This window comes from Trachypithecus francoisi, unplaced genomic scaffold (assembly GCF_009764315.1).
Source record: "Trachypithecus francoisi isolate TF-2019V2 unplaced genomic scaffold, Tfra_2.0 Lachesis_group11, whole genome shotgun sequence".
In the NCBI taxonomy this organism is placed as follows: domain Eukaryota; kingdom Metazoa; phylum Chordata; class Mammalia; order Primates; family Cercopithecidae; genus Trachypithecus; species Trachypithecus francoisi.
In genome coordinates this window covers 28223542-28244477 of record NW_022681456.1, presented here as the reverse complement: position 1 = coordinate 28244477, position 20936 = coordinate 28223542, and the positions used below count along the sequence as shown (strand labels likewise).

Genomic DNA, 20936 nt, shown 5'->3' with positions numbered 1-20936 from the left:
AGGTATTTCATCTGGTGCTCCAGCAAAGACACAGGATCTGTTCCAAAACTGGAGGAAAAAATCGTGCTGAATTTATTGAGATAGCACAGGTTTCAGTGTAATACCTTATGAAGGGATTTTCAAAGGCATCTTGACTATTCAAAATTTTAAACTTGCACAAGAAATCTGGAACCTAACCTGGAGTGAACTTGGACTCTGCTAAAACTCTCACACTTCCTGATGCATAGAGACCCAAATATTTATAGAATGGACTAGAGAGAGAAAGATGGTTTTATGCCATTTCTCGTTGAGGACTATCAGGATATCACCATAGCTCCATACCACATTGTTTACGTCTACAGCAATGACAAGCATATATTGATGGCAGTAGCAACAGCAAATACTTGACTTAGTAATACTCAGAATGACCTAAGGAGGTAGACATTGTTACCAAACCATACTCTGTATTATTTGCTTGCTGCCACACTCCATCAATGTACCTATGTTTTTAGGAAGACATAAAACTTCATTAAATGTAAAGCAAAAGATTCATTTTATGTTCTGAAAATGTTCCCATCTATGCTAGAAACAGGAAAACATTACTGCCATCTGCTTAAATTTTTTTTTTTTTTTAAGAGACCAGGTATTGCTCTGTTGCCTAGGCTGCAGTGCAGTGGCACAATCGTAGCACACTGCAGCCTCCATCTCCTTGGGCTCAGGTGATCCTCCCACCTCAGCCTCCCAAGTAGCTGGGACTTCAGGCAATATGCCACCATGCCCAGCTGATTTTTTTTTTTTTAATTTTGTAGAGACAGGGTCTCCCTGTGTTGCCCAGGCTGATCTCAAACTCCTGGCCTCAAACTATCCCCCGACCTTGGCCTTGCAAAGTGTTGGGATTATAGGAGTGAGGTGCGGAGTGGTTAAGTAACTGACCCAAGCTCAGAGAGGTAGCGAGGGGAGAGGAGGCAGAGTTGTCCTCTGACCCACTGCACCATCCTGCCTCTGACCCTCTGTGGACTAACTGTCATCTCTGTCTGTCTCCCCTGTTAGATAATAAACTCCTTAAGGACAGGGGTTGTGACTTAACCATGTTACAGGAGATTCCCTCAAACCTGACTTCTATTGTCTGCACGTTTAACACCGACACCATGGGAGAATGTATGATGAGAAATGGGATAGTATGCATCCTTGGATGGATATATCCAAGGTTACTCACTACACCTTATAGTCCCCTGAAGTCTTTTATACTGTATCTATCGAAGACCGAGAAAGTCCATTCTTTATTTTTTTTCAAGTTCTCATTGGCTGAAATAAATCTAAAGCCATTCTGAAGAATTTTATGCAGTATACCATGAGACCCCACTCTATTAAGTATTGTTTTATGAGCTCAGTTACCACTTGGTCCTCTTTGATAAGCTGAACTCTTTGCAAAGTTTCCTGTAGTATCACAAACCAGCATGCCGTTTACTGTTGATTATATGATGATTGTGAACATTTCCATGAAAAGTTGAATATCAAGCTTTGGGGGGCAATATCCCCTATAATAACAGCACTCTTCCTCTGGGGAAATAAGATTTCACAGATGCCACCTACCATAGGAATGTAAATGTGAAAACCAGTTTTGTTATTTCTCAGTTATTTACTTTGTTCCACAGACATCTCAAATGTCGAGTGCAGAAAAACTAAAATTTAATCAGCTAAAAGCCCATTATGTTGGCCATTAATTGAAGCTGGAAAGCAAAAATATGCTATGATCTATGATGTTAGCAAAAGCGTAACTTCTAATTAATTAAGTTAATTATTCTTATGGTAGAAAATTACATGTTCATTAATTTCATGCTGTGTATATAGCACAGTGGCAAAGGGAAAAATGACTTATCTAGTCAAAACCTAAGTTAAATTGTGTCTGAAGAACCTACCCATTTTGGAATTTAGAAATGACCATAATAGGCCCAAAGGATTCCTCTTTGGCAAGGTACATGTGGTCTTCCACATCTGTGAACACGGTCGGCTCCATGAAAAAGCCTTTTTGGAAAAAACAAAGAAAAAAATGTCAACTATAGGTTAAGTCATTTTCAATTAATAGTCCTCTCACTTAATTACATTATAATTTTTTCTTTCCCTCTGGCTCAGTAAAACCAAGAAGAGTTGCATTTCTCTATTTGGTGTTGGCATGCCCAGGTTCTTATTTTTTAATATCTTTATTATGAAAATGTCAAACCTATGTAAAAGTAGAGAAAACAGTATAATGAATGGTAAAATAAATATCCATATTTTGCTCTATTTATCTTTTCCTTATTGAAATATTTTAAAGCAAATTCTAGATATCATAATTTTAACACCTGAGTATTTCAGTACAAATCTGCAAAAAATAAGGATATTTTCTTACATAACCACTATACAGTGTCATGCTTAACAAAAGTAGTAAGTATTCTTTATTCAGAATTTATATTTTAATTTCCTTAATGTCTAGAAATTAGCTTTTTTGCAGTTGGTTTGTTTGATTTAGGATTCAAATTTTTCTACACATTGTATTTGGTGTTTAAATTTCTTAAGGATCTTTTACTCTAAAACATTTCCCCATTTTGTCCTGCCCTTATTTTTTATTCCATCATCATGTTAAAGAGATGGTCAGTTGTTCTATACATTATCTTTCTTTCTGGATTTATCATTGCTTCCTTTGGGTGATATTTGTTTCTCTATCTCTTGTATTGCTTTTTTTTCCCAATGACTTTTATTGTGATAAAATACACATAACATAAAATTTACCATTGTAACCATCTTTAAGTGTATGGCTCAGTATTATGAAATTCATAATATGCAACCTTCCCCACCATCTATTTTCATAACTATTTTCAGCTTATAAAACTGAAACTCTATACCCACTAAAAAATAACTTCCTGTTCCTTCCTCCCTCCCTACTACAGTTCCTATGAATAGAAAGATTGGCCTAAATGTATAATTAGATTCAGCTTAAGCTTTTTTGGCAGGAACACTTCATAGGTGATACTGTGTATTACACATTTCATTCCATCAGGCGACACATATTATCCAGTTGTCTCTCCTTTTGTTTTGTTTTATTTTGTTTTGTTTTGTTTTGTTTGAGAGAGTCTCACTCTGTTGCCCAGGTTGGAGTGCAGTGGCTTGATCTCAGCTCACTGCAGCCTCCTCAGCTCACTTTAACCTGCTTCCTTGGTTAAAGTGATTCTTGTGCCTCGGCCTCTCCAGTAGCTGGGATTACAGGTGCACGCCACCACACTGGGCTAATTTTTGGTAGAGATGGAGTTTCACCACGTTGGCCAGGCTGGTCTTAAACTGTCGCTGTCCATTCCAACTGAAGAAGGCGGGCACCCAGTAAACCCCCACAGAGGTGATCTTACCTGGCCTTTGGACTTGTCTTCCTCCATACACCAAAGTGGCCCCCTCTTTCACTCCAGTTTCACAGTACTGCAGCAGCTTTTCCAGATGGGCCTTATGATTTTGGGGCCCATGATCAGTGGATCTGTCAAGTGGATCACCAATTTTCATCTTTTTAATTTCTTCTACCTGTATGTTACCCAGTCCATAAAAACACAATTCATTGTTAATAACAATAATAATGGAGTTTCTACCATGTGGTAGGTGTTATACTAAGGTGTTTATAGATGTTTTGTCATTTAGTCTTTACAATAGTACTAGAGGTAGTGGTGGTTTTGGTTTTTTTTTTTTTTTCCTTTTTGGAGACAGGGTCTTACTCTGTCATCCATACTGGATCACAGTGGCATGGCACGGCTCACTGCAACCTTGAACTTCTGAGCTCAAGTGATCCTCCCACCTCAGCCTCTCAGAAGAAGAAACTGAGGCTTAGAGGGGTTAAATAAGTGCCCACAACCACTAAATACCGTAGACTTTTTCCACTTGAAATCCAAAGTCCTTAACCATTACCTACTAGCACAATATAAGCTACATACACTGTATGAAAATTATCCTAAATGTTAATCCATTAAGAATAGCAAACTGGCCGGGCGCGGTGGCTCAAGCCTGTAATCCCAGCACTTTGGGAGGCCGAGGCGGGCAGATCACAAGGTCAGGAGATCGAGACCATCCTGGCTAACACGGTGAAACCCTGTCTCTACTAAAAAGTACAAAAAACTAGCCAGGCGAGGTGGCGGGCGCCTATAGTCCCAGCTACTCGGGAGGCTGAGGCAGGAGAATGGCGTGAACCTGGGAGGCGGAGATTGCAGTGAGCTGAGATCCGGCCACTGCACTCCAGCTTGGGCGACAGAGCGAGACTCCGTCTCAGAAAAAAAAAAAGAATAGCAAACTGATGTTCTGAAATATTTATTAATATCACATATTTACACTCTTCATGGCAAAAGAATTTCTAAAATGGTCACATTGTTATCTTTTTTTTTTCCTCCTCAAATGTGGTAGACTGCCCTTGTAAAATTCTCATGGTACAGCCATGCCAGATGCCTCACTAGAATGCTCTGATGAAAAACAATCTTCACTGCACAATGTTCATCACTGACATGTCTTTGTAATTACCTCTTCTACTCCCAGTTATCTTAACCTACTTCTGCATCTTCTAATGTTAAGTCCAATTCTGGTAAGAAGAATGGGAGTTATGACCCAGCAGGTCCATGACTTTGAATTTAGGCCTGGCCGTAATCTCTTAGTGCATTCCCCAGGGTTCTGCACTGGATGAGAAGTTCTGAGTGGCCAGGGACCATGTCTGCCTTGTTCACCTTTATATTCCCAGCATGCAGTGTTTGGTACCAAGTAGGTGCTTGAGAAATGCTGCTGAAGAATGAATACGAACAGCCTGTTTGTAAAATATGCTTGTTGATGTACTAATACAGCAAATCCTTGATATTTCTGGTCTCAGTGTTTGAAATTTCAACAAGTTGTAGCTGATTGTGAAAGCCCATGACATGTAGCACTGCAGACTTTACTTTAGTGAGACACAAAATTAAATTACACTGTGATGTTCAGGAGGCAGCCACTGCCTACCTGACTGCCCTCCATCTGCCTGTCTATATGACTTACTTGTTACTCATTCTTATGAAGAAAGAATATCTTCGTTTTTTTGGTGGGTGGGGGTGTAGGGAATTGGCTCTGGGGAAAAAATCACTGGGTGCTGGTTTTGCAAATATAAGCAAATTCATGATTAATACTACCTTCATAATAACATGGTATAAGTTAGAGTTTATTTTAGCCACATAATTCATCTTAACACTCTTATAGATGACTTTTAGTCCCATGTTTATGGAGTCATGATCAATGTACTGGGGCTGTTTATTTATTTAGCTAGTTATTTTAGTGGAAGGAATTATATGCTATCATGTCAACTGCAATTGGGGATTCGTGGTATATCTCTCATAGTTTATTTAGAGATTTATAAAAATCTAGGAGTGTAACTCTCACACGTGTCAAGGATCTAATGTATTACAAATGTAGAGTAAGGTATCATAGCTCTTCAATATACTTTATCAGGTTTTTATATAAACCTCTTTTTTACTATAAAAAAAGTCATAGGCACATGTGAAAGTAGACACATAATACAGTGAAACCCCATGTACTCATCACCCAGCTTCAACAACTACCAACTTCTGGCCAATTTATTCCCCCACTCATTTCCTGTCCTCCAGGGTTATTTTGAAGCAAATTGCAGACATCATATAATTTAATCTGTAAATATGCCAGTATGTAGCTATAAAAAAAACTAGGGGCTGATTTTTTTTTAAAACATAACCACAATACTGTTATCACACCTGAAAATTCATGAACAATCCTAGAAGTATGATTTTTCAAGTAAAAGCAAAATCTCTAAACGACTCAGAGTAAATGTGAAGGTGCCTCACCACTCTTGTCACAAATTCATCATGGATGGATTCTTCCACAAACAACCGCCCAGCAGCAATACAGTTCTCTCCTTTGTTGAAAAATACTGCTCCCATGCCCTTCAGTGGGAGAAGAGAAAATACTGCTAACATCATTTGAGAAGTCAAGATTCCCATAAAGTTGTACACAGAGGGAATTAGTTGTTTTTGGAAGACAGCAGACAACATAGATAAGTCATAGACAATCCTCTTGGCCTTGTTAGTGATGAAAGATTCTTGGAGATACTCTGTTTTGATTTAGCATGATTTAAGAGATTTTGCTTATCCTTTCCCCCTTTTGGTCCATGAGCATTTTTTTAAAAAAATGTATGTGTAACAATAAAGATGTGTCATTAGAAACAAATTTTGTGTTAAAAGAAAATCTAGGCCAGGCATGGTGGCTCACGCTTGTAATCCCAGCACTTTGAGAGGCTGAGGTGGGCAGATTACGAGGTCAGGAGTTCAAGACCAACCTGGCCAACACAGTGAAACCCCATCTCCACTAAAAATACAAAAATTAGCTGGGCGTGGTGGCAGGTCCCTGTAATCCCAGCTATTCAGGGGGCTGAGGCAGGAGAATCGCTTGAACCCGGGAGGCAGAGGTTGCCGTGAGCTGAGATCACACCACTGCACTCCAACCTGGGTGACAGAGCTAGATTCCATGTGACATTCCATCTATGACAGAACATAGATTCACTGTGTTGCTGAGGCTGGTCTCAACACCTGGGCTTAAGCAATCCTCCTGCCTTGGCCTAGAAAAGTCTAGATTATTCTATAAATTTAAATGCAATAACTTGTATACCAAGTTTTGCTTTTAAAAATCTCTACATTAGAATGTATAATCACAATTTTTAAAATTTTTTATTTGTATTTATTTATTTATTTAAGATAGTATCTCTCTCTGTTGCACAGGCTGGAGTGCAGTGACGTGATCATGGCTCACTGCAGCCTCAACTTCCTGGGCTTAGGTGATCCTCCCGTCTCAGTCTCCCTAGTAGCTAGGACCACAGGTGAACACTACGCTGGGCTTATTTTATTTTTTTTGTAGAGACAGGGTCTTGCCATGTTGCCTAGGCTGGTCCTGAACCCCAAGACTCAAGTGATCCTTCTACCTCGACCTCCCAAAGTACTGAGATTATAGGCATAAGCCACCATGCCCAGCCATAAATCATAAATATTTAGAAAGCCTCTCTAACCCCCTCATGAAAAAAAATACCTACTTTTCAAGGAGAAGTTTGAGAAATCTTTGAAATGAAGGCACTTAAAAATGACAGATTTGGAAGACTGATGCACTCTGTGCATTTTTCCCTTTTTAGAAATCCAGTTTCTAATTCACCTGCAGGAAACCTCCCTGGACTGTATATATTAAAAAAAAAAAAAAAAAAATGGATGTGGCTGCGTGCAATGATTCACACCTGTAATTCCACCCATTTGGGAGGCCAAGGCAGGAGGATCACTTTAGCCCAGGAGTTTAAGACCCACTTGGGCAAGATAGTGAGATCCCATCTCAAAAACAAAAAGTATAATGAATGCTTTGAAATAACATGCTTTTCCTGTGCATACATTTTATCTGTAAACATTACAAAAACATGTTGGCCATCTTGGGTTTGGGGTTCTTAAATTGTTAAAACAGACTCTTTATGGTTATATATTCCTAACCCAGACATTCAGGGGAGTCCCAACCCCTGATGTCAGTTTGAGTACCCCCAGCCATTATCTGTCACTGAAACCTCCAGACGGTTCATTCAAAGGCCCTGGCCACAGGGGTACTTGGTTCTTCTTCACTCCCAGGCCACTCCATTCTCTTTGGGATGCTTACATGATGAAGTTTGGCTGTGAGTGTGCATTAAAATTACAGTTAGGGGCAGTGGTGAACAGAGTCTGCTTAGTGCACAGGCTGGACAGTTGTACAGAACTGGGAAGACCGTAAGTTTCCCCCACAATTACAAGAAAGCTTAGCACAACCCATGCCAAGCATTGACTCATTTTATGTCTGTATCCCAGAGGTGAAGAATGATAACTAGGCCAATGTTTGTTTGTTTTAACCTTTACATTTTATTTAAAATAAGCCTTTATCCTTTGAAATGGTTTAAGACTCACAAGGTGTTGCAAAAATAGTGTGAGAGTTCCTTTGTGCCCTTTACCTAGCTTCCCCCGTGATAACATCTTATAAAACCATAGTACATTGTTAAAACCAGGAAACTGATGTTGCTAATTACTTGTTAAATATTAAACCCTTTGTTGTGTCTAAAAGGCTTACCAGAAGCTCAATGTGCAAAACAGGTAAAAGCAGGACTGTTCAGGTTGATGGGGTGAGATGTTGTAGGGAAAGGAGGGAGAAGCTAGAAGCCTTAATAGAATATCTTTTGAACTGTTCTACATGCCTGCTATGACTTATATCCTGTTTTAAAAACACCTTAGTAGGGGAATTATAAAGACATATTTTTAAAAACGAAGTGCTCTGAGTATTCCCAATTCTAACCATAAAAACGATGGTTTTAATTTATGACTAGACAAAAACCAAATGTCATTTAAGACCTCTGATAAAGAAAGAGGTGAATTGTGTTTTAGAAGCAAACACCTTTTTTTTTTTTTTTTTTTTTTTTTTGAGATGGAGTCTCACTGTGTCGCCCAGGCTGGAGTACAGTGGTGTGATCTCAGCTCACTGCAACCTCCGCCTCCTGGGTTCAAGAGATTCTCCTGCCTCAGCCTCCTGGGTAGCTGGGACTACAGGTGCCCACCACCATGCCTGGCTAATGTTTTTGCATTTTTATTAGAGGCAGGGTTTCACCATGTTGGTCAGGCTCATCTCGAACTTCTGATCTTAAGTGATCCACCCGCCTCTGCCTCCCAAAGTGGTGGGATTATAGGCGTGATCCACCGCACCTGGCCCAGGTACTTATTTACTTGAATTTGACCCTCTCTTACCATTCGCACAGCCTTGTCAAGTTCACAGTCATTAAATATTATAAGTGGAGACTTGCCACCAAGCTCAAGGGAAACTTTCTTCAAGTTGCTCACAGCACAGCTAGAGGAATATAAATGAGAAATGAGCATTTAGTTAACATCTCTCTCTCTCTCTGTCACACACACACACACACACACACACACACACACACACACTTTTTAAGCTGTAAGTTACCACCTGGCATGGAAAACATATTGAGCCTCAGTAATATTAAGAAACTTATTCAAGGCCAGGCACAGTGACTCACAACTGTAATCCCAGCACTTCAGGAGACCAAGGCAGAAGGGATCCTTTAAGGCCAGCAGTGTGAGACCAGCCTGAGTAAATGGTAAGACCTCATCTCTATAAAAAACAAGAAGATTAGGCAGGCATGGTGGTGTGCGCCTGTAGTGTCAGCTGCTTGGGAGGCTGAGGCAGGAGGATTGCTTGAGCCCAGGAATTCGAGGCTGCAATGAGCTGTGATCACCACTGCACTCTAGCCTGGGTGACACTGTGAGACTGTGTCTCTTAAAAAGAAAGAAAGAAAGGAAAAGGGAAAACTTATTCATAGATAAAACATAGAAGGTAGAATGGTGATTACCATTGAAGCTGAGTGATAAGTACATAGAATTCATCTTGCTTTTCTGCTTTCTATATATTAGAACTTTTCCATAATAAAAAATTTTCAATAATGTTGTGGTCAAATGATTAGAGATTCTCATAAGTTAATTCAAATTCTTTAGAAATTTTGGTTACATAAAAGGCTGGCAAGGAATTAAACCTCTAACCAGACTACTGAAGCATTGGGAGAAAAAATACCAATTTTTAAAAGTATGCTGTTTATTTTTCCTTTCTTACAAAAGTATTTTTATTTAAAACACTTTGAAAAGACCTCCCCCAAAATGCAAACAGAAGAAAAAAATCACAAAATTCTGTTCCATGCCTCAGTGACCATTGTTTTTACCATTTTGATATACTACCTATTTGTGATCTGTCCTACCATAGCTTTTGCCTTGTTTAACATAGTTGAGATCATCCAGTATATACAATGTTATACTTTATTTTTATTTCCATTTATTATTTTAACAACAGTTTTCAATGTTATTAAAATTCTCTCTGAACGTGACTGCACAGTGTTCCATTACATTGACATATTTTAACAACTGGTTTATTTTGGACATTTAGATTGCTTACAGTTTAAAAAAAATATTGCTTTGGGGGACTCCATTTTATGAATAATCCAGGTTTGTCATATAAAATATATAAATTTCACATGTATGTATCTTTTTGGTTTTTTACCCATACTCTGAAAACAATTTGGGCCACAGCTTTAATACAGAAAGCCTTTTGTCCTGAATTATTAAAACTACCAGTAGGGTGTAGAATTTCAACATAGCTTTGGTTTTATTAACTCTGGGCTTTAATGCTTTGGAAAGTATTTTATTACTTTCAAATATTTCAGTACTCAGCAGTGATAAGTAGATTTCCCTTCCAAAGTAGATGTAGTTTTCCTCACTCAAAAAGTACTCTGTTTAAACAAAAATTGAAACCTCGTTTAACAGGATCTGCAGTGAATCAACATATTAAAACCAATACCTCTTCATGATCTGTTTGCCAATAGGAGTGGAACCAGTGAAACCAAGTTTGCGGATGTCAGGATGTTCAGACAGACGTTGTCCTGCTATGCCACCTGTAGAATCAGGGAATAAAACATGAATTAAAACATACTCAAGGCCGGGCGCGGTGGCTCACACCTGTAATCCCAGCACTCTGGGAGGCTGAGGCAGGCGGATCACGAGGTCAGGAGTTTGAGACCAGCCTGACCAACATGGTGAAACCCTGTCACTACTAAAAATACAAAAATTAGCCGGGCATAGTGGCACGTGCCTGTAATCCCAGCTACTCAGGAGGCTGAGGGAGAATCACTTGAACCCAGGAGGCGGAGGTTGCAGTGAGCCAAGATCGCACCATTGCCCTCCAGCGTGGGCAACAGGGTGAGACTCCATCTCAAAAAGCAAAAACAAAAACAAAAACATACTCAAATTCATATAGTGAAGATGGCTTTAAATTCATGAAAGTAGATAGTCTAAGCTCTCATCGACACCTTCGTTTTACATTTTCTGTATTAATTGCAAACTGATGAAAGTCTAAAATAATACCCTTTATGAAATTATCAGACTCCCAAAATAATGATGGGTAAGCCTTGATTTTTATCTTGAAAATCAAAATGGAACATCTTAGGGTAATTTTACATGATTGTACAACCCCCCTCCCCACTGCCACTCACCCACCACTGTATTTCCATTTTAAGATTTTAGCACATGGTAAGTATATTCATCCTTAACTGTTTGGTAAGTTGTATTTAGTTTTAATACAGTTATAATTCAGGACAAGTCTCTAGTGGTAAAACAGTCACTCAGCTCCCCCAGTACCATTCATTAGTTATAGCACAGTGAGTCATTTAGTGGCTTGCCTGAGCCGGGAATGATGTTGATGACCCCCTTTGGAAAGCCTGCTTTCACAGACAGTTCTGCAAACTTCAAAGCAGTCAAGGGCGTGACCTGAGGAGAAGCAGACAGCAATTACCTTCTTCAGGCTCTAATCTGACCTTTAGCCCAGAACCCAGTTTTCCCTTGATAGCTGCACTAGAGCTTATTTTATTATTATTGTACATTGTCTTATTTTTTTAATTTTGCCATAATTTCAGACTTACAAAAAGATGCAAAAATAGTACAAGTATTCCTTATATACATTTCCATTCAGATTCCTCAAATGTTAACATTTTACTGCATTTGCTTTATCTTTCTATATATATTTTTCTAAACTATTTTTTAAAGACACATTTAAGGGGTATCTTTTTCTGAACTATTTAAGAATACAGTAAAGACATATCCCATACTTCTAAATACTTCTGTGTGCATTTTCTATAAAACCAGAAATTCTTTTACATAACCATAGTACAATTATCAAAATCAGGAGATTAACAACTGATAGAATACATGATTTGCAGACCACATTCAGATTTCACCAATTATCCCAATAATGTCTTACAGCAAAAGAAAATCCAACATCTGCATTACATTTAGTTCTATCTGTAGTCTCCAGTAATCTAGGAGAATTTCTGAGTTTTCTATTTCATTACACTGACATTTTTGAAGAGTACATGCCAGTTATTTCATACAATGTCTCTTTGTTTGGATCTGTCTGATGTTTTCTCATGATTAGATTCAAGTTATGCACTTTTGGGAACAATACCACTGGAGCGATGCTGGGCTTTTCTCAGGACATCACATTGGGAGGCACGTGCTGTAGAATAGTTCCAATATTGGAAAGTTGATTTCGATTATTTGGCAAATGTGGTCTGCCAACTATCATCGCTGTAAGTTACTATTTTATACATTGTAGTTAATAAATATTTTGTGGGGAGGTACTCCTCAAATTTTTATCCACTAGTTTTAGTATCCATGGATAATTTCTGGATAATAATCATAAAGTATTATGATGGTTGCCAAATGGTGATTTTCCAATTCCATCATTCATTTTACATGTACTTGTTGGCTCTCTAAGTGTTTTCCTTTCTGTTTAATTAATTAATATCAGTGTGAACACATAGATTCTTACTGTAATCAGCAGGTTGTCATCTTTTACTATTGTTATTGATTTTGATGTTCAGTCGTTCTAGATTTGGCTGAGGCAGTCCCTTTAGTATGGCCCCTTATCATTCTGCCATGCCCCTATTACTCTTGGAGCATTACATTGCTTTCAGGCCCAACAAAATATTTCAGATTCATCTTGATTCTTCCCTACACCAGCTCCTTCTCCAAGGAGCCCAAGTTTCTTTGAGAGAAGAATGGTATTTTAGAAACCAAGATATCTGGACATTATTGAGGGGTCATCGCTTCTAGGCCCTTTTAGCAGACAGAGCTGGGAAAGAGATGTATGTATACACAACACACACACACCCCCCTAAATATATGTGTGTATCTATCCCACATATGCCTATATCCATTTCTTTATTTAACTATCTAAATACACTGATACCTTTATCCAATATCTCAGGGTCGATTCTATCCTTCTGCCCTTTTTACATTTGTCATTCTCTTCTCCAAGAAAGAGAGACATGGCTCCCATTATCCACAATATATTTAATTATTTGCTTAATCCTAAAACATAGAGAAAGTAATTTGAGAATTGTTAAGCCATGTCCCTGTGAAAAAGAAGCCTATTAATTAGAGTTGAATATGCATTTGGGTTTTTTTTTGTTGTTGTTGTTTTGCATTGCCTTTATCCTGAGGACATATAGTCCAAAGTTAGTCAAAAGTGAGTTGGGTTCATGCTTCCTCACTCTCTTCAATGGAGTCATGTTATTCATTTGAAATATGGCTTAATTTGTTTTGTTTACATTTACTTTTAGGGTTTTGGCCCCATCTTTGTTGATTATATTTCTTTTTTTTTTGTTGTCATTGAATATGGGGAATATGCTTCCAAAAGTCAGGACTATTCAAACGTCCATTCAGAGAATGTTGTTCTCCCACCCTCCTTTCCACCCCATTCATCCCATGTTGTATAGATAATCAGTTTCATTAGTCTCTAGTTTATCTTTCCTGTGCTTCCTTGTATTCAAATCAGCAAATACATATTTTCTTATTTTTCCTTCTTTCTCACATAAAAAGTGGCATAATATGGATCTCACCTTAAACATCTATTATAGCAATGCAAATCTCCAAAGCAAAATGAAAGCAATACCTTCACACTCTTAAAAACCAACATCCATCCAGTCTTAAGTCAGTACTTGGTTAGCTTGGACTCTAAAAATGGGATGTGCAAGAGGATCCATTGAGGTGCGAAAAGAAAATAGTGGAACTTTTATTTATATATTTTAGCTGACAAAGATATAAAATAAATGAACCATAACTAACATTTATTGTATGGCTGGATAATGCTGCTCTCACACAGTCTGAATGAAGGTCATATGGTCATAGGTCACAAAGGTATGGGCAGTGTCCTAGGAAAGAATAGAGGCTCACCAGGCCAAGAGGGTAGCAGTGGTTCCTTCCCTTGCTCATTTGCTTTCAGAAGATTGCCCTCTGATGAAGTTTACAGGCTGGATTACATGGTTTCACAGACTATGTTGTTATTTTAATTAAGTTTGTCTTCATAAAATGGACAAGTGGCCAAAAAATGTGCATAGAAACTGCACAATAAATAATAATGTTAACAAGCAAACAAGAAAGAGGCAGGGCTACCACTTTTCCTCCTTCTAGTAACAGGTCCATGACAGTCACATTGTGAGGTTTGTAAAATGTCAGTGTAGATTTAACTCGATGAGAAGTTGGCCCAAAATATTTGAAGTTATCAAGACTGTTAAAATAGTGGATTTACATCTAGTATAGTTGAAGATGATCCTAGCCCAAGTATATCTGATTATGTCTTGGTATGAAACCATCATAATTAGAAAGATGTTTAAAAACTATCCTGAATTAATTATAATTCTTTTAAAGTAAGAATATAAAGATTTTAAAATGTCATTTATAAATAAAATAAATGGTTTCATCTCTATCACAGCTCTTTTCATTTCTATTGATTTTCTTCCATTTGGCTATCCAGTGTCCCTGCAGGATTATAGGTTTGCATAATATATGGGAAAGCCTCTAGTATGGTTCTGGGCAAGTGTAGGTCATTGCTAAATATGAGGTTAATAAAGTCAGAATTTGTCACACCTGGACCAAACCACTCTAGGCCATGAAAATCTGCTTGCTTTTGTATGAAGCCAGGAGGGAATCTTTCACACATATAACAAAGCAGACAACCGGTTTAAGAAGAGTCATCTAAATTCAGTCCTCTTGACGTTCACACAGAGCCCTAATATTATAAATGCATCACTGCATAATATTATCCAATAAAATAAAAAAGTCCAGCATAACAATGGCACTTTTGGGTCTTTCATTCTCAGGATTTAAATTATCTTCAACTATAAAACTGCCAGTTTTTTTTTTTTTTGAGACGGAGTCTTGCTCTGCCACCCAGGCTGGAGTGCAGTGGCCGGATCTCAGCTCACTGCAAGCTCCGCCTCCCGGGTTTACGCCATTCTCCTGTCTCAGCCTCGGGAGTAGCTGGGACTACAGGCGCCCGCCACCTCGCCCGGCTAGTTTTTTGTATTTTTAGTAGAGACGGGGTTTCACCGTGTTAGCCAGGATGGTCTCGATCTCCTGACCTTGTGATCCGCCCGTCTCGGCCTCCCAAAGTGCTGGGATTACAGGCTTGAGCCACCGCGCCCGGCCAAAACTGCCAGTTTTAAACTGCAGATAGAGCCAGACTGTAATTTCCATGGGGACAGAAACTTTGTGTATCTTCATCACTACTACCTGCCTGGCAACTGGTATGCACTCAAAGAATGTTTGTAATTTTTGGACATTATATATACTCATTGCCATTCCTCAGTAATTAGCACTCTCATTGGATATCATTCAGTGGTTCTCCACCCTGGCTGTGTCTTGGAAAAACGTGAAGCTTTTAAGTAATACCAATGCGTGGTCTCCAACTCAGAGCAATTAAATCAGATCTCTCCTTTTAAAATGCTGATATGGGGCCCCGTCTCTGCCAGTGGGGCCCCATATCAGCATTTTAAAAGGAGAACTTTAGGTGATTCTAATGTACAGCCAGTGTGGAGCTCTACTGGGCTAGATTATCTGTCTCCTCACTTCACTCAGCTAGCTTCTTGCTGTTTAATGTGTTGTGCACCCATTAAACAAGAGTGGGAAACAGTAGTCTTGTATAATGCTGGTGAGCTAATACAACCCCCATGGATGGCTTTGTCAATATCTATCACACAAATATATGTATCTTTTAACTGAGGGATTCTGCAATTAGAAACATATCCTATAAATATACTTGCACATGTGCATTATACTTATAAGGTTTATAAGGTTATTAACTGTAGCATGGTTTATACAGCAAAAGGAGAGAAAATCTGAATATCCATAATTATGGATTGGTTAAGTAAAATGTTTTATCTATACGATGGAAACTGCTAAAAAAAAAGGAAGAATTTTTTTTTGGTAAGTATATAAAATGCTACTTTTGTGTGTGTTTTTAAAAATTTTATTTTATTGTGGTAAGAACATTTAATGTGAGCTTTACTCTCAACAAATTTTGTTTTTTTTTTTTTTTTTTTTTTTTTTTTTGAGACGGAGTCTCGCTGTGTCGCCCAGGCTGGAGTGCAGTGGCGCGATCTCGGCTCACTGCAAGCTCCGCCTCCCGGGTTCCCGCCATTCTCCCGCCTCAGCCTCCGAGTAGCTGGGACTACAGGCGCCCGCCACCGCGCCCGGCTAGTTTTTTGTATTTTTAGTAGAGACGGGGTTTCACCGTGTTAGCCAGGAGGGTCTCGATCTCCTGACCTCGTGATCCGCCCGCCTCGGCCTCCCAAAGTGCTGGGATTACAGGCTTGAGCCACCGCGCCCGGCCTCTCAACAAATTTTGAAGTGTAAAATACAGTAGTATTAACTATAGGTACAATGTTGTACAGAGGACCTCTAGAACTTATTCATCTTACATAATTGAAGTTGTTTTTTTTGTTTGTTTCTTTGTTTTTTGAGACAGAGTTTCACTCTTGTTGCCCAGGCTGGAGTACAATGGTGCGACCTCGGCTCACCGCAACCTCTGCCTCCCAGGTTCAAGCGATTCTCCTGCCTCAGCCTCTGGAGTAGCTGGGATCACAGGTGCCCACCACTATGCCCAGCTAATATTTTGTATTTTTAGTAGAGATGGGGTTTCACCATGTTGGCCAGGCTGGTCTTGAACTCCTGACCTCAAGTGATCCACCTGCCTTGGCCTCCCAAAGTGCTGGGATTGCCGGGCACAGTGGCTCAAGCCTGTAATCCCAGCACTTTGGGAGGCTGAGGTGGGCGGATCATGAGGTCAGGAGATTGAGACCATCCTGGCTAACACGGTGAAACCCTGTCTCAACTAAAAATACAAAACTTAGCCAGGTGTGGTGGCAGGCGCCTGTAGTCCCAGCTACTCGGGAGGCTGAGGCAGGAGAATGGCGTGAACCTGGGAGGCGGAGCTTGCAGTGAGCCGAGATTGCGCCACTGCACTCCAGCCTGGGCGACAGAGCGAGACTGTCTCAAAAAAAAAAAAAAAATAGACGAACTGCTGGGATTACAGGCGTGAGCCACCTCACCTGGCCAGTAATTGAAACTTTATGCCCATTAATTAGCAATATATACATATATACATATATAATAATATATATCTACATATAATAATATATATCTCTCTACATATACATCTAAAACTACATATTCATAAATATACACATATATAGGTACAGACTATCTTTGGAATATCTAAGCCACTAATAGATAACAATTTATCCCATTGGTTGTCTCTGGGAGGTAAACTGGTTGGCTGGGGAGTAATGATAGAAGGGAGACATTTCACTATCTACCTCTTTGTATCTTTTGAATTTTGAAAACTTTGAATGTATACCTACTTTTTCAAATCGTTTTTAATGATTAAAACAAAATGGCCATGGTCACATGACCATGTAGCTATGCCAAATGAAACTGTATTTTTTTAAGCTCTGAAAGAAGAAATGAAAGATTGAGAGGTAACAAATTATAAACTCTTCTAGAATAAAGACCAAGTTTTCTCCATGAATTATGCACCTCAGAATGCCTACTACATAGTAAAGTTACCTGCATATAACAGAAACCCAATTAAGAAGTTTGTTTTTCTTCTTATTTTGCATAGTGCACTTTATATAGTAAAGTCTCAGCCAGTGTTAACTTGGCTGCCATATTTTTTTCTTAAAAAGCTATTGTAGCATTAAAAGATTTTTTTGAAAACTACCTTAACTATTTCTTAAAAGTATTTTCTTGTTATCCATCTAGATATATTTTTATAATTACAGATGTTCTTTTACATGCTTTTCCCTCATCTTCTACATCTTCACTATATATATATAGTGAGCTAATATATATAATATATTATATATAATTATCTTATATAATATATACTATATTATGGTATATATAATATATATTATATAATATATACTATATTATGGTATATATAATATATATTATATAATATATACTATATTATGGTATATATATATATATTATAATATATATTATATATAGTGAGCTAATATATAATACATATAAATATATATTTTATATAATATAATATATATAATATATATTTTATATAATATATAATATATAATATATAGTGAGCCAATATATAATACATATAAATATATTTTTGTGTAATATATTACATATAATATATATATATATTATAATATATATAATATATAATATATAGTGAACTAATATACATATAAATATATATTTTATATATTTTTATTTTTTAGACAGTCTTGCTCTGTATATAATATATAATATATAGTGAACTAATATATATATACATATTTTATATATATATATATATTTTTTTATTTTTGAGACAGAGTCTCACTCTGTTGCCCAGGCTGGAGTGCAGTGGCACGATCTCGGCTCATTGCAACCTCTGCCTTTACAGTATTTTTGACAATTAAATTTGAATACCTGCATAATACTTCTTCTGATATCCCATGATTACTCTAAATAATTCCCTAAATGTTGAGCACTTGGCATTTTGCAAGAATTGAATTGGTTTGTAGAAAGTCAATGGACTTCACTGATGTGCACCATGCTTGCTTCTATTATTATGAAAATTTTAAATTGTAGAATCTCCATACAATGTGATTAGGTAGCTATTAAAAATGAGTATTTACTGACATGAAAAGTTGTCCATGATGTATGAGAAAAATGCCATACGATCTCATTTTTGTTTGCTATTTATAAATATATGTCACTCTTTTGAAGTACTGGATGTAAGAAGGAGGCGATTCTGTACCTGGCCCTTTGTGGCCTTACCTGTGCTGGCTTGAGCACTAAGGTATTGCCTGCTGCCAAACACGCAGCACTCTTCCACGCCAGCATCATCAGCGGGTAGTTCCAGGGAATAATAATGGCACAGACACTGCAGGGGAAGAAATTCGACACGCTTAGTTGTTTCAAATAACACAACTCATGATTCACTCAGAGGCACTCTCCTTATCTTACCCAAGTGGCTCTTTCTTGGTGAAGGTCAGATTGCGATTTGGACGTGCCTGGTTGATTGGAATAGTAGAACCCTAAAGAATAAGAAAAGTTGATACTTATTTTACTAATTTAAATAAGTAAATTTCATCTCAAAGGATCCATTTTCTGTCTTCCTCTCTTACTTTTTGTTAGCTGATGTGAAAGAGTGTTTGTTGATAAGAACTATATCCATGCCAAAGAAGGAACAGCTATTTGTTTCTCAAGAGAACCATGAAACACAGGAGAATAAACATAATTCTCATTTTGTTCATTCCCAATTGCTTGGCCTGGCAGAGAATGTGAACTGCCTGCCTATTATCCACTCTCCCCTCTGTCCTTAGTAACAGAATCCCTGTATTAATAATGGGTACAGCAATATGCCTAGATCAAATACTATGGTTCCCATTCTCCAGGTTAGGGATGGTCAGTGGAAGATATAAGCACAAAGCATTGGAAGGTGACTGCTATTTAAACTAGACTAACTCAACTCCTTTATTCTTCCCTCCATGTCTGCTTCCTCCTTCTTCCTGTTTAGACTATTGCTGAAATGTCTGGCACTGCAGTGATTTTCTTGAGATCATGAGTTAGCCTTCAGGGTGGAGGTCACATGGTACTAAAGATGGCCTGGCAAAGACAGAAAAAGAGTTTGCATCTCACATACTCGTCCTGACTGCCTTTCTTTGGACTCCTTGAAAGTGAGAGAAAAATAATAGGGTTAAAAAACAGGATTAAGTTGGCTGTTATATGCAGCCAATTGAATCCTAACAGATTCACAATAGTAGGCTTTAATGAAAGCTATTCATTTGCTTTGCCACATAAAATCTTATTGCTACTACTAATAGAGTGTACAATTTCTTAAAATACTTGTAGCCAGTTATGTCTTGGAATTCATAATTTTTTGGACTTTAGAAATGTAATATAGTGCATGTACCTTATATTATCTGCTACCCCAGCAGGATTTGAATAAGCCTCCCATCATCAAACACAGTAGTATTTTTTTTTTTTTTTTTTTTTTTAGGCGGAGTCTCGCTCTGTCGCCCGGACTGGAGTGCAGTGGCCGCATCTCAGCTCACTGCAAGCTCCGCCTCCCGGGTTTACACCATTCTCCTGCCTCAGGCTCCCGAGTAGCTGGGACTACAGGCGCCCGCCACCTCGCCCGGCTAGTTTTTGTATTTTTAGTAGAGACGGGGTTTCACCGTGTTAGCCAGGATGGTCTCGATCTCCTGACCTCGTGATCCGCCCGTCTCGGCCTCCCAAAGTGCTGGGATTACAGGCTTGAGCCACCGCGCCCGGCCCACACTAGTATTTTTTTAAATGTACTTTAAGTTCTAGGGTACATGTGCACAATGTGCAGGTTTGTTACACAGGTATACATGTGCCATGTTGGTTTGCTGCACCCATTAACTCGTCATTTACGTTAGGTATTTCTCCTAATGTTATCCCTCCCCCAGCCCTCCACCCCCTGATAGGCCCCATTGTGTGATGTTCCCCTCCCTGTGTCCATGCAAACACACTAGTATTGATTCACTGAAACATATGAATATTCACTTTAAGTGATGTAAATAAATATTATTAATAGATTATGTTCATTCAAGTCAGGGTTTGGCATCAAATGAGTTTGAACCAATCAAACAATTTTCAGGTTTCAGAGCTATTTGGATTTCATAATTGGGGATAAGAGATGGACCTGAACTACCATTAGTAAATATCAATATATGCATGACTTTGTGGCTGAATCACAATAAAAACTTCATTTTTGTGCATACCTGCTATGTTGCAGAGTTGTCTAATCCTGTAGTGTACAAATACTTGTTTCCAGTCCTCAAAACATAACTTGCAAAGTATGTATTATTGTGACCATTTTATAGAGGAGGAAAGTAAGGTTCTGAGAGATAAAACAACTTGAACAACATTGGCTGATACGAGCCAAAGCTGACTTGGACTCAGGTCTGCCTGACTGTACATTAACATTGGTGGCAGCAATGTAGTCAGATGAAATACGATGTTTCCCAGTCT

General features: G+C 38.3%; 1 protein-coding gene across 1 annotated transcript in view; it reads right to left on the bottom strand.

Annotated features, from left to right (window-relative positions):
• The window catches only part of ALDH1L2 (aldehyde dehydrogenase 1 family member L2), a 60553-nt gene that overhangs the window by 5527 nt on the left and 34090 nt on the right, over positions 1-20936 (bottom strand). The window contains exons 14-21 of the mRNA XM_033220813.1: positions 18903-18973; positions 18714-18819; positions 11261-11348; positions 10384-10477; positions 8769-8868; positions 5823-5921; positions 3360-3525; positions 1899-2004 (exon numbers count right to left, since the gene is read on the bottom strand). Of these exons, the coding sequence (XP_033076704.1) occupies positions 1899-2004; positions 3360-3525; positions 5823-5921; positions 8769-8868; positions 10384-10477; positions 11261-11348; positions 18714-18819; positions 18903-18973 (830 nt within the window). The remainder of the gene's footprint in view (positions 1-1898; positions 2005-3359; positions 3526-5822; positions 5922-8768; positions 8869-10383; positions 10478-11260; positions 11349-18713; positions 18820-18902; positions 18974-20936) is intronic.